We start from the raw sequence: 14,042 nt of genomic DNA on the forward strand, positions 1-14,042 counted from the left end.
GTCCTAGCAACTGATTTAGAGCACAAAAAGTGGCCAAGTAGTTTTCTGAGAGAATAATTACTATGTTGTATCTTAAAGCCATCCATGAATTTTAGAAGATCTCAGAGAAGTTAGTTTTCAGTTATAAATATCATAAAGTAAACTTATTTATGACCATCGATTTCTTTATGGTATGATAAACTAGCAATTTTACGTAATGGAAAAAATTGCTTATAAAAATACCCAAGTTACTAATTCAAAACAAAGTTCTTGCTTTTTAGCAATTTGGTATCCAATGTTAAATTATATGGTATCAAAAGATAAAGTACCAAATAACATCTTTCCTATTGATTTGTTACAATTGTAACTAAGTTCTAAATTGTAATGCTTAATCTAATGCTGATATTTAAACATTATTACCTTTAGAGTTTAACATAATAGAACTGTATTAGTAAGGATAGATCAAGCTAACTGTATGTAATTAATTGTTAAAATGTATGTGCATTGTTATACATGTGGTGTTCTCTCTTATGTTCAATAAAGGTAAAATGTTAAAAAATAAACTTATTTTAGAAGCTGTTTTATTACATCCAAAAGCCATAAAACTTATTCTAACTTTGCTGAAGTTCTTTATTATAATTCCACCAAGATTGGTGAGAAGAAATTAAGATCAAATTTTAAGTCTTGCGCAAACTTACTCATTGCCACGGATGTCCATGCTAACTGGGCATCAGTCAGTGCTCTGAAATGAGGTTTGACAATGTCCTCCACAGTTACAGCAGCTAATGCATTGATGCTGGAAGACACTGTACTAAGGGATACAAAACAAAAATGGTTTGCATTTCAAATATGCAGTTATTATATAAGTAGGACAAATTAAAAAAGAGTCAGAAACAATGCCCAGGGGGAAAAAGCAAAGACTTGGACAGGATTCCCAGTATCCATACAGGGGGGCATCCAACACTGAGAACCAGCCTTTTCTGATACAGCATTTGATATGGTTCAGAAGCATTGTGCAAATCATTGTGTATCAGAGAGGAGACACTGCTGGTGGATTTTTGCTTCCTGTCCTCTTTAGAATCCACAGGCATCCATAGAGCTTTTAATAAGAGCATAGTTTTAAAGCTACAAGGAACTCTCCTAATTTCTAGAGGCAAAAACCTGCCCTGCTTGCGTCACATGAGATGTCACAGTAACCAATGTAGTGAAAGCCTATGCTTGTGCCACAGCAGGAAAAAAAAGGGACAGCAATCTGCAAAATATTTACTTGAACACCTCAATGAGTATACAATGGGGCCTCGATGTTACACTAAAATGAGTGGTTTATAGATTTTTAACCTTATTGTTACTTCAGGTAACATGAATGCCTTTCCTATTATCCTGTTACAGTTATTACTACGAATATCAACATCAGAAGCAACCAATTTTCTTTAGATAGTACACAATTGCTTACATATCTAACAAAGGCTGGTTACCAATGCACAACTAAAATACAACTTTGGGATAAGGTACAGAATTCTGCATATTCTTCACCTGTCCCTTACATTATGCTTATTAATTCCAATCCATATTTCTCTGCCTGGTTTTGCCATCATATTTGGCCTTAAATAACATGGGTTAAAAATTAAGCTCTGACATTTCTAAACTCACAGAAGACCCTGATCATGCCTAAGTGCTCAAAGCAAGTTTTAGAAGCGTTCCTTGGGTCAATGTAAACCAAAACTGATGACAAACCAGATGCTGAACTTGGGTAGAACTTTTCATGTCATAGGACCCAGAGCACTGATGAGAAATCGTTAGGAAGGGTCCCGTCAAAAAGATCTGCACATGCAAAGGGGCAATTCCCTCCTCCTGTAGAAGCCCTCTAATTCCTCCATCATGTTCCTGGAGGTCCTCCATTTGGAGCTGTTTTGGGAGGGGGGAGGCAGGAAAGTTGTGCTTTCATGCACTGAGTCTACATGGAATTGGGATTATTTCATTAATCTATATTTTGAACTATGCACATTATTCTAATATACAGAATCCATTTCATTTTGAGTACTTGTTTGTGACATATTATGCTTATAATGAAACAGACTGAGCTACTGCATGGTGTCACAGGAAATGGTAAGGAAATTCCTCATCAGCGTATAATGGTGAGCTTGGTCTCTTCATGTACTTTACAGACATATGATACCATAATTCTAATTTACCTTAACGTCCCACTATAGGTCCCAGCCACAAAGAGTCCTGGAACTCCTGGAAAATCTCCCAAAATGTCCAATACCAAGTATGGCATGAGCTAAATAAATTAATAAAATATTAAACCTCTTATTTTTATCTGTTTTCTCTTTTTTTAAAAGTAACATGAATTTGAAATATCTAACATTAAACATTTTAACTACAGCTATGACATTCACTGGGTTAGACAGACAGAAAGATAGCCAGGCTGAAAAAAAGCTCTCATACTGCTGGGGCACCTTTGTTAATAAACCAACTCTATTTCATGCAGAATAACAATGACAGCTTTTAAGTAGTACTATCTTTACCGTTCACAGGAACATGACAGTCATAGTTATTTGAGCTTCTGTTAGTCATGAAAGTAAACTCCCCTGACCAAAAATTAATTACAGCATTTGTTCAGATAAGGGCCTCAATGTATGTCTCAACTTCAGTCTGCGAAGATGCTTAGCTAGAAGATTCTCTTTGCAGAATGAGATGGCAGTTGCTGAAATTGATCTATTAATAGACTTCTGGCAGAGAATCTTGAATGTTCTCCCATTGAGCAATCATACATTACTCTGGGGATGGGGAGGGTGCTCTTGATCGAGAGGTAGTTATTACTGTTTACTTTTGATTAGGACAAAAGTACACATGATAACCTAATTTAAACCAGTATTTCCCCCCTTTCCTACTTCACTGACTGATCTGGAGAATAACTACACCAATGGCCATTATCAGTTTGCTATTCCACAAACTAACCAAGCCATCAACAGAAAACAATCAGGGTCAGTAGAAAAAATTCCTGGAATCCATTTCACCATAATCCCTTTGTACTGTCTTTCTAGCAAAAAGATGAAAAAGACTGAGTCCCCCCCCCTTTTTCCCCAGTTTTTGCTAACAAAAACAGCAAGAGCGCAAAAAATTTAAAACATATTCTATATCAAGAGTAAAACAATTTACTGAAGCTGTATAGAATCAGACCCAGCAAGGTAGGGACAGTACCCCTGGAAGACTTTGTCACAGAGAACTACAGATAAATCTAAATGCACGTTATTTTTAACTTGTCAGTAGTACTAAACCTGATCTGGTCTCTTCACAAGCCCCATAGTCATCGGGTCGCAATCCTTATATACAGAGTACATTGAGAGTCCACTCATCACTGCAGAAGAGATAACTATCCAGAGACCCACAAGGTTTAAGTAGAGAGCACTGTAAGAAAAATGTACAACACTTAAGAACTTTTCCCTGCTGAAATTATTTGAAAAACAGAACATGTTGCAATATTATGTGTTAAGAAGAAGAAGAAGAAGAGATTGGATTTTGAAAAGTACTGAGACTTACTAGCAAATTCAGCTCTCATACTTTATTAGGTGAAGAACAAGACAAAAAAGCCCGGCTCGCAGGCCGGCTTATATATGCTTAAACCCACACCCCAAACACCCCCACACACCAGTGATATGCTATTTACAGTGGCCAAGGGTTCCATAGGCCCTAGGCTGGGAGCCTAGCCCTCTGATTGGTGCGGGCTAGGATCCGCTCAGTCCATTGTCTAAGGAGCGAAGTTCAGAGGCTTCGCACGACCACGTGGAGCCCTTGCCTCGCACGCGGTCGGGGCTGAATACATTACACCCCTCCCCCCTTGGTCCAAAAGACACCCACAAACAAAGTCCTTGAGATAAGCTGGGGCTTTACGTTCTCGAGTGGAGCGGCATATCTCTGGGGCTGGTTCGGAAACCGATGCCAATGCACTCAGTGGAGTGCTGGCCAGCGTCAGTGGAGATTGCGCACCCCTATGAATGATGGCCAGTGTGACCGTGCTGTCCGTGGGCTGGTTTCCAGCTGGACTACTGAGTGCAGTGTCTGGGACGCTCGGAACTATAGGTTGGAGCTGTGATGCGGTGGTCTCTGAGGTGTCTGGGTCCTTGAAGTCCTCTGGGTCCAACGGTAGCACCCGCCAGCACAGTTGGTCTATGTGGCAGTGTAGTATCTGGCCATCCTCGCCAAAGACCTCATATGATCTGGGACCTTTTATTCTCACCACCCAGGCCTGAATCCAATCCATGGAGGGCCTTGCGCATAGTTCTGTGCGTATACAGGATCCTCGGGGAAGAAACCCATGCCCGCCTGTGGTGACTCTGTGTCTGGTTCCTCTTCTGGAGCGCGATCAGGGTGGAGACGATCCAGCCGGGTCGTCAGGGGCCTTCCCAGGAGGAGCTCCGCTAGGCTGTGTTCCGTAGAGGTGTGGGGGGTTCGCTGTCCAAACGGGAAAGCCGCTAGTTTATAGTCCCAATCCTTCGAATCTAAGCGGCGAAGCGCGTCTTTGGTGGTTCTTACCATGCACTCGGCTTGGCCGTTGGTTGCAGGGTGGAACGGGGCTGCCCAGACATGGCAAGTCCCATAGTACCGGGTGAAGTCCTGGAATTCCGAGAATGTGAAGGCTGTGCTGTTGTCCATGACCACGGTGTCAGGAATGCAGTGCTGAAGATCTGCCACACTGCCCAGATGGTGGATTGAGAGGAGGTGGACGGTACCGGCACCACCTCCAGCCATTTGCTATAGGCGTCGACCAGGAGGAAAAACAGCTGACCCTGGAATGGTCTTGCAAAATCCAAGTGTAGCCTGGACCAGGGTCTTTGAGAAGACTCCCAAGCTCGTGCGGGGGCCCAGCGTGGATCAGGTCGGGATTCCTGGCAGAGATGGCATCTTTTCACCACATCCTTGATGTCTCGATCCAAACCCGGCCACCAGACGTAGCTCCGGGCCAGCACCTTCATGCAGACCACCCCCGGATGCATCTCATGGAGCATGGCAAAGACGCGTTCCCTCAAGGTGTTTGGGATCACCACCCTGCCACCCCACATCATGCAGCCTTTGTGGGCCGATAGCTCGTCTCGGCAGGAGGCAAACGCTGTGAAGTCCAGCCCCCCCAGGACCAGGGGCCACCCCCTTCTCACCCAGTCCAAGACATGGCAGAGGATCTTGTCTTTGGCTGTGCAGCACGCCATCTCCCGAACGTGGACCGGTTGGTCCGGAAGAGCCTTCAGAAGAGCAACAAGATGCACTGGGGCCGTGGCAGGCAGCGGCAGGCGGCTCAAGGTGTCCGTGTGACCCATAGCTTTCCCTGGCCAGTGGACAAGGGAGTAAGAGTACCCTGCTAAGAAAACAGACCACCAGATCACCCGGGGAGACATCATTTGAGGGGTCTGGTGGTCAGAGGCCAGGAGACCGAGAAGCAGCTTATGGTCGGTCAGGACCATGAAGGGCCGGCCATACAGGTAATGGTGAAATTTTTTCACCCCGGCCACAATAGCGAGCGCCTCCTTGTCGGTGTGCGAATAGTTATGCTCCACAGATGACAAGGTCCTAGAATAATAAGCCACCGGGACCTCCCAGCCATCCGGCAGCTGGTGGCCCAGGACCACCCCGACCCCATATGGAGAGGCATCACAAGGGAGGACCACCGGAAGCACCTCGTTGAAGTGTGAAAGGACTGAGTTGGAAACCAGGAGGTCCTTCACGGCTTGAAAGGCTGTGGCATGCTCCGGCCCCCAGACCCAAGAGGCGTTTTTGTCGAGCAGACAGTGGAGGGGTTCCACCACCACAGCCTTGAGAGGAAGAAAGGAATGGTAAAAATTTAAGAGGCCAAGGAAGGCCTGTAGTTCAGATTTGGGCGTTGGCGGAGCAGCCTGTGTGATCGCCTTTGTCTTGTCGTTGGTAGGGTGGATGCCCGCACTGTCCACAGCGAGTCCCAGGAACTCCACCTGGGGCACCCCCAGCAGACATTTTTTGCGTTTGACTTTCAGGCTGGCGGAGTCAAACCAATAAAGTACCGCCAGTAGACGTTCCGCAAAGGTCAAGGCATCCGGAGCCGCGATGAGCACATCATCTAAAAACGGCTGAACTCCAGGGATTCCTTTCAGGAGAGAGTCCATGAAAGATTTAAAAATGCCCGGTACAACTGACACCCCAAACTGAAGCCGATGAACTTTAAAAGCCCCTTTGTGTGTCGCTATGGTTTGGGCCACGGCAGTGGCTGCATAAACTGGAAGTTGCTGATAAGCCTGTGCCAAGTCCAATTTGCCGAAAACCCGGGCCCCTGCCAGCGCAGCGAGCACATGGCTGACCACCGGTATTGGGTACGTGTGGTCTTGGAGTGCCTTGTTTAACGTGCACTTATAGTTGGCGCAGATGTGCACATCCCCGTTGGGTTTAACTGGGGTGACTATTGGGGTCTCCCATCAGGCGGAAGTGACTGGCTCCAACACCCCCTGTTCCACCAGTCAATCGAGCTCCACCTCGATCTTAGGCCTCATTCCGATAGGGGGTTGCCTGGTCTTTACCCTGAGGGGGCAGCCGGCCGGGTCGAGATTGAGGGATATGGAGCCCCCGGTGAAACGGCCGAGCGTGCCGTCAAAAACCCTGGGAAACTCGTTGCACACAGCCGCAAAGTCCTCTGCCCGAACCTGGTTAATTCCCGTGATTGTCAACCTGAGGGGCTCAAACCACGAGAGTCCCAGCAGGCTTGTGAACCTACCCCCCACCACCAGCAAGTCTAATTGTCCGCATAAGTCCTTAAACTGCACCTTGAACTTGCCCCAGCCCCGAACCACCACAGGGTTCTTGTTAAAGTCCCGCAACTTAAGTCCCCATGGCTTTTGCAGGAGGGGTCCCCCCCGTGGGCAGAGCGAGCGCAGTGTCTCCTCTGAAATGATGGAGAAGGACGACCTCGAGTCAATTTCCATGCTGCAAGGGGACCCCTCAATTAACAACATTACGTGCACTTTATTTGGGCTGTTGGGGGGCAAGTTACATACCAGGTGCTGGTGGTGGTGGGCTGAGAGGGTGTGCAGGTCGTTGTGGAGATTCGTCGAGGTCTGGTGGGCCGACGTCTTCTGGTGCTGACCTCTGGAGCAGCAGACCCAGGAAATGTGTCCCAATTTGTTGCACGTCTGGCGGACGGCATCCCGGAAGTGGCACGACCAGCGTTCGTGTGCTTCCCTGCAACTGGCGCAGGACGACGAAGATGATGAGGTCTTGGCCGAGGAGGTTCCCGCTGACGATGTGGCAGTTGGGACGAGCTGCAGTGTACCTGTAGCACCTCTTCGCCCTTGGAGTTGTCGGACTCGACCGTTGCCTGAGTGCGATGGACCGCCTTTCCGCAGCAGACTTGGTGCACCTTCTCGTAGGCCGCGGCCTCCCGGACTGCCTTATCCAGGTCCAGTTCGTCTTGGCTAACCAGTTTCCTCCGCAGTTTGGGTTCCCGGAGACCCAAGAGGGACTGATTTAGCAAAGCGCCCGCCAGGTCGGGGAAGGAGCACCTGGTGGCCGCCCGCCAGAGTCCGGCCAAGACCTCGTGAGCCATTTTGTCAGGACCCTGGACCCATGCAAAGAAGTCCATGCGCTCGGCAAACTTTGTGGGTTTCGGTGAAAGGTGGTCAGACAGCGCTTTCAGCAGCACCACATAGGTTTCGTCCTTGGTCTGCTTAAGCACAATTAGGTCCTTTAGCAGCAGAACAGTGTCTATCCCACATGCCCAGAGGAGGTGGGCCTTCTTCTTACCCAGATCAATGATGTCATGGCAGTTGAAGTAGCTCTCCAGAATCTCGAGCCATGTCTCCCACTGTGCAGGGCAGGAGATGCCGAAGGCGGCGATGCTTTCCTGGGAAGTGGCCATCTTAGCGCTGCCTCATGGAAGGTAAAGCTCGGGAACAGTGGTGGCGGCAGTGGTAGCGTGGCGTGGTGCTGTGCTTGGAGTCGGCAGTGCGGAGCGCGGAGCGATGAGCGGCAACCGGCGAAATGGGGCATGAAACAGAGCGGCATGTGGAGGTCTTGGTGCTGGGGCTCAATGCGATGCTCGAATCTTCTTCTTAGTCATTGTTCATGGGAGGTAGAATCCCATCTTCATCGCCAGTGAAAAGTACAGAGACTTACTAGCGAATTCAGCTCTCATACTTTATTAGGTGAAGAACAAGACAAAAAAGCCCAGCTCGCAGGCCGGCTTATATACGCATAAACCCACACCCAAAACACACACACCCCACACCAGTGATATGCTATTTACAGTGGCCAAGGGTTCCATAGGCCCTCAGCCAGGAGCCTAGCCCTCCGATTGGTGCGGGCTAGGATCCGCTCAGTCCATTGTCTAAGGAGCGAAGCTTGGAGGATTCGCACAACCACATGGAGCCCTTGCCTCGCACGCGGTCGGGACTGAATACATTACAGATTTATACCCCCCCCCTTCACTCAGAGTCTCAGAGTGACTTACAAACTCCTTTCCCTTCCTTTCCCCTCCCCTCAACAGACACCCTGTGAGGTAGGTGGGGCTGAGAGAGCTCTTTCCAGAACTGTCATTGAGAGAACAGATCTGCCAGAACGATGGCTTGCCCAAGGTCATCCAGCAGCTGCAAGTGGAAGAGTGGGGAATCAAAACTGGTTCTCCCAGATTAGAGTCTGTGCACTTAACCACTACACCAAACTAGCTCTAGTTAAGGCAGGGGTGTCAAACCTAAGGCCTGCCCACAGCTTTAATCAAGCCCGTGGCTCTCTTCTCCATCCCCTCCTGTCCTCTCCCTTCTGAGGGAGATCAGGGCTGCCGAACTTCCCAGCTGGCTGGACCTTGTCTTCACTGGTTTCTACTCAGGCAGGAAGCTCCTCTGGGCTAAAGCACAAAAAAAAGTTGCAAAGAAAATGTGGAATGGATTTTTCTTTCAGGTCTCTGGGCCCAGACAGACTGCTCTGGGACTGGAATGACAGCCCCGAGAGTGGAATGATGGTCCCTGGGAACAGTGTTCCCTCTAAGCTGAGTTAGTGTGAGCTAGCTCACAGTTTTTTAGCCTCTGGCTCACACATTTTTATCTTGGCTCAGGAAGGATGGCTCTGGAGCAGACTAATTTATGCAGTAACCCAATCGCTTGCTCACAACTTTAATGTCGGTAGCTCACAAAGTAGAATTTTTGCTCACAGGACTCCACAGCTTAGAGGGAGCATTGCCTGGGAGTAGCAGCTGCGTTCTGAGAATGGACTTCTGCTCTGGGAGCTGTCATTCCAGTCCCAGAGTAGTGTATCTGGGTCCAGAAACCTTAATGGAAAATCCGTTCCGCATTTTCTTTGCAACTTTTTTTGAGCAGCAATGTATTTCAATGGAGTGGAGTTTCATTTTCCAGTGTCTGTATGCCAGTTGAAGTTGTCTCCTTGCAAATAAAGGGCTGATGTTTTGAGCCAGTTTGTCTCTGCTGCATGGACCTGAGAACAGGTGCCTCAGTGAGTACTCTAACCTGGGAACCCACAGCCAAAGTGGGACATTACACTGGAGAGCCACTGTCACTCTGAGTAGACCGGGTGTGGGTGAGGAGCTTGCAATGCCCAGCCATTTCATGTTTTCCTAGGCTCAGAGCACTTTATATTTTTAGTTTTTGTTTTAGTTTCTGCTGTGATTCTTGTGCTTTTTCTTGATGTTTTATTAAAAAATTGCATTGCCAAATCCCACTATCCCCCCACCTTTCCATTTTAGGTAGGCATCTTTGAAGGGCATGGGGGAGGTTTGGGAGGTGTCAGTATCAAAGACTGTTAAATAAAATATGCCGAGAATGTTACTGTTTTAAGTAACATTTTAAGAATATTTGTGTTTTAAGTTTTAAAAAACCTTTAATTGTGTTTGTCGGTGTCCTTTATAAAGTTAATATCTTCACTACCTGACATTACATTTTATGACACACATGGCCTGGCCCGACAAAGTCCCATTTATGTCAGATCCGGCCCTTCTAACAAATGAGTTTGACACCCCTGTGTTAAGGCATTTTACAGCCTTCTTTCCATGTTTAAGCAAACAAGTAGACAAAAGCTTGTTAGATATGAACAGGGCTTGGGAACTCTCTCCACAGCTCTACTAATCAGACAGCATCTCAGAGCTTATTTGAATTCTCTTGCCTTGTTCCAAGGGGGGAAAAAACTTTTGTATCCTGTTCAATAACTGAAACAGAATCTTTCCCCAAACTGTCTGTTCACCCTGTCTTGCTGCAAAGTTCTGCTCTCTTGCTATGCCAAGCTCTGCCCTGCATGGCAGAGTCTATGGACCTTCCTGCTCTCCCCTACTTTGGATCTATGCCTGGATTTCACTTTGGTCCCTTGTCTCTGCCCCTGGGAAACACCTTTCTGGCTAACTTTAAGCTCTCCCAAATGTATAGTAATAGAGGTTCCCTTTTGGATTATTGGCTGGCCAGATGCTTGGAACCCTTACCTGAAGGAATCACAGCTCAGAATCTGAGCTAAATGGCGACTATAAGTATTTTTTATACTCTTCTGCACTCCCTCTCTAGCCTCTGCCTTCCCCTTCTTGAGTGATATGCACCACCAGTTATTTTTGTGCGTGTGTATTACTTCCTCAAAATGAGTGTAAAACTTAAACCAGCAGACCTTTTTAGAATGGAAGCAAGGTCTCTTCCTTATGTTCAAGCATCCTCAGGGCAAATTTTGCCAGATAGAACAATGGGCCTCATTCATATGGACACATGAGTTCTATATACATGACACTTGAATTCATCCACCAAAATGTGATGTCACCTGATTTAGGTGTGTCAAATCAGCCTTGGCTGGTGCACAGACTCTCTGTGTGACAACTCCTCCATTATGGTCAGTCGGTCAGTCAGTCAGTAGTTTATTGTATATAGCCATCAGCCATTACAAGTTTAAAAGAACAACGAATTACATTAATAAATATAACCATAAAACTAAGATATAGAAATTTACACTTAAGAGATTAAAAGAGGTTAAAACTTAATAAACTACAGTTTCAAGGAACCACCCCCAATGCTACCCTCTCAGATCTTAGCTTCTTTGCTGCAAAGGCAAACAGAAAGACTCTATAAGATACATATGCATCATTATCAGATAGCAGGTATACAGTCTTCTCTTCTACAGTATACGTGTTTATGGCAGATAGAATTCCTGCTAAAAATTTAACCTTAGGGTTAGTGTATAATGGACAGAATAAGATATAATGAGGTAAATCCTCTGGTGTAAGTGATCCGCAGATGCAGACATGTGGGTCCATTGGTAGTTGGAGATAGTGGCCTCCCTGAATGAGGACAAGGGAGCATTTACTTTGTTGCAGTTTCCCAAGGTGTGCAAGGCTTAGTTATTTTGGAGGAATTCTGAAGATCAGATTCTACTGTTGGAGGCACAAAAGGTGAATAGAATAATGGATCCAGGACACAAATAAGGATCCCACAATGTATATATTCAGAAAAATATGAAAAAGATTAAAGTATTATAGATCTGTGAAACTGTAATTTATTTATTTATTTTTATTTATTTTTTAAATTTATTTTTGATTGCATTCCTTAGGTACTATAATGTATATCTATTTAATCTATATTGATTTTCCTTTCCCCCCTACTTTATATCTTTTCCTTCCAAGCATGAACTTCCAAAACACATTTAGCATCCTAACAGCATTTTTTACTCAAACAAAAAACCTCTATCTGCATAATGGTGCTTCTTTCTATGTGAAGGTGTGAAATCTCCACACCACTCCTTCTCAAGTTCTGACTCTTGATTATGGTTTTTGGGAAATGCCAACAGCCTATCAAGGTATTATCCCTAATCTCATCCAGAAGGTGAGTGTATTCATGGAGGAGCACTAGTTGCTGCCAGTGCAATGAAGGGACACATGAAGAACTGACCCATCAGAATCCTTTGAAATCTAAGACTGTGATCACATGAGCAGTTTGGCCTGACATAATCACCCTTCCCCTCTGTGGAAAGAATTTTCATAAATATGGGTTTGGGTTTAAAATGAACCAAATAAGTCCATAAAATTCATGGACCTGTTCTCCTGTCCTTGCCAGCAATTACAGCAGACAGCCTTGGCCTGTTTGAATCAGAACCCATGAGTCTTTGCAAGGCCCTTTTTCCCAGAAGAATCTCTTTCTTGGTCACACATGCAAGGATGTAAAAACATTCCAAGGGTGCAAAAACATTCCATTTCCCAGGAAAACCACTGGTGTGAGACTGGCCAATACCATCAATTTCTCAGGATTTGGGGAGTGACAGACTTAAATTTCAAGGCAAAATGGCAATCCATCAGACTAGCTTCTTGAGATACAGAAAGTTCACATGCACCCCTACTCTCACCTTTCTGATAACATCAATTTATTTCCCATGATTGGAATAAACAATGACCCTGTATTGATACTATAGAATGTGACCTCTTGTTATGAGAGACCAAGGGAAAGAAACCAAATTTCCTACAAGACAAAATTTAACTTCTAAGTGTCAAAGGTTAACTGCAATCCAATTATTAAGGGATCCCTTTGATCTCTGGTATAAATATAGGGTGGTTTTAAGACAGAACTCAGCTGAATCCGAAAGGACTCAGTCAGAGAGAGCCTCTCGACGCGCTTGCATGGGGTGGGGAAAACTTTGTTTTGCATGTTTATTTTTCTGTGTGTAGAAGGTGAGTGTATTCATGGAGGAGCACTAGTTGCTGCCAGTGCAATGAAGGGACACATGAAGAACTGACCCATCAGAATCCTTTGAAATCTAAGACTGTGATCACATGAGCAGTTTGGCTTGACATAATCACCCTTCCCCTCCAGATAAAATGGGTGCAATCAAACATGCACATCTGGCTCCCATGCCCCACTCATCCCTACCTCACGCTAAAACAACTCCCACGCAGATTAAATAACCACTGGCAAATTCTGGTGGCTACCTCAGCAAAGCGCTTCCATGGTGGGTTTCCAGCCATCTGATCACCCGGGCTCACCATGGAAACGCATGAGCAGTGTGATCATTCCACTCCATTTCCAGCACGTCCTTTTTCCCCCAACCCCACTCTGATGGGAGCTTCAGCACCCCCATAGGAGGAGGAGGAGGAGATTGGATTTATACCCCACCCTTCACTTGGAGTCTCAGAGCGGCTTACAAACTCCTTTCCCTTCCCCTCCCCACAACAGACACCCTGTGAGGTAGGTGGGGCTGAGAGAGCTCTGCCACAAACTGCTCTTTCAGGAACAGCTGTGCCAGAGCTTGTGACTGACCCAAGGTCACATCAGCAGGTGCAAGTGGAGGAGTGGGGAATCAAACCCGGTTCTCCCAGATTAGAGTCTGCACATTTAACCACTACACCAAACTGGCTCTCTAGAACACAGCCAGGAGTGCGTGTGCACTTGTCTGCTTCTGCGTGCACACAGTGGGACTTAGAAAAAAACAACCAACCCAGCCGCAGGTCTGTGGTTGCGGTGCATTAGCGATGTGAATGACCAATCATGGGCCCGCAACACTATGATGATGGCAGTTCTGTGTGATTGATGCAAAGTGTCCCAAACTCAAGCAGCTTATTTAAAGGCGATACACTGCCACGGCAAACTGCTCGTGTGACCACAACCAATGTCTGCTGTTAGAGACGGTATATCTAGGGACATCACATTTGGATCTGTTTTCTGCCTTGCATGATCTTTTTCATTCCCATTCTACTAATCACAAAAATCATCTCCACTTTCTTTTCAATCACATGTGTTATTTACAATGTCTGTATGAACACATACTGAGATTCCTTTTTCTTTACAATTTCCCCAAAGCCCTTCACAATGAGTATACACTAAAGTCAATGAGTATACACTAAGTGGACTTACAGTTTTGCATGAACTTTTGTTTTGCAAGCAAGGTATCGTTGAACTTGAGACTGATTGACTCCATATATGCCAAGCCAAGTGAAAGTACCACCAACAATGAGTGTCCAGAAAGTATGTCTTTGCATAGGACTTGGGTTAAAGCTAAGTGAAGAGAGAGAAAATATATCAAAATAATGTTTACCTTTTGTTATTGGAAAACAAAGAGAATTCTGAATTTATCAGTAAAGT

The 14,042-nt window shown here is 45.9% G+C and overlaps 1 protein-coding gene across 1 annotated transcript in view; it reads right to left on the reverse strand.

The window, feature by feature from the left end:
• SLC5A8 (solute carrier family 5 (sodium/monocarboxylate cotransporter), member 8) overlaps positions 1–14,042 on the reverse strand; it is a 65,062-nt gene that overhangs the window by 31,002 nt on the left and 20,018 nt on the right. The window contains exons 6-9 of the mRNA XM_015421286.1: positions 13,815–13,955; positions 3,261–3,390; positions 2,172–2,260; positions 678–790 (exon numbers count right to left, since the gene is read on the reverse strand). Of these exons, the coding sequence (XP_015276772.1) occupies positions 678–790; positions 2,172–2,260; positions 3,261–3,390; positions 13,815–13,955 (473 nt within the window). The remainder of the gene's footprint in view (positions 1–677; positions 791–2,171; positions 2,261–3,260; positions 3,391–13,814; positions 13,956–14,042) is intronic.

Source organism: Gekko japonicus, unplaced genomic scaffold (assembly GCF_001447785.1).
Source record: "Gekko japonicus isolate JY-2015 unplaced genomic scaffold, Gekko_japonicus_V1.1 scaffold443, whole genome shotgun sequence".
In the NCBI taxonomy this organism is placed as follows: domain Eukaryota; kingdom Metazoa; phylum Chordata; class Lepidosauria; order Squamata; family Gekkonidae; genus Gekko; species Gekko japonicus.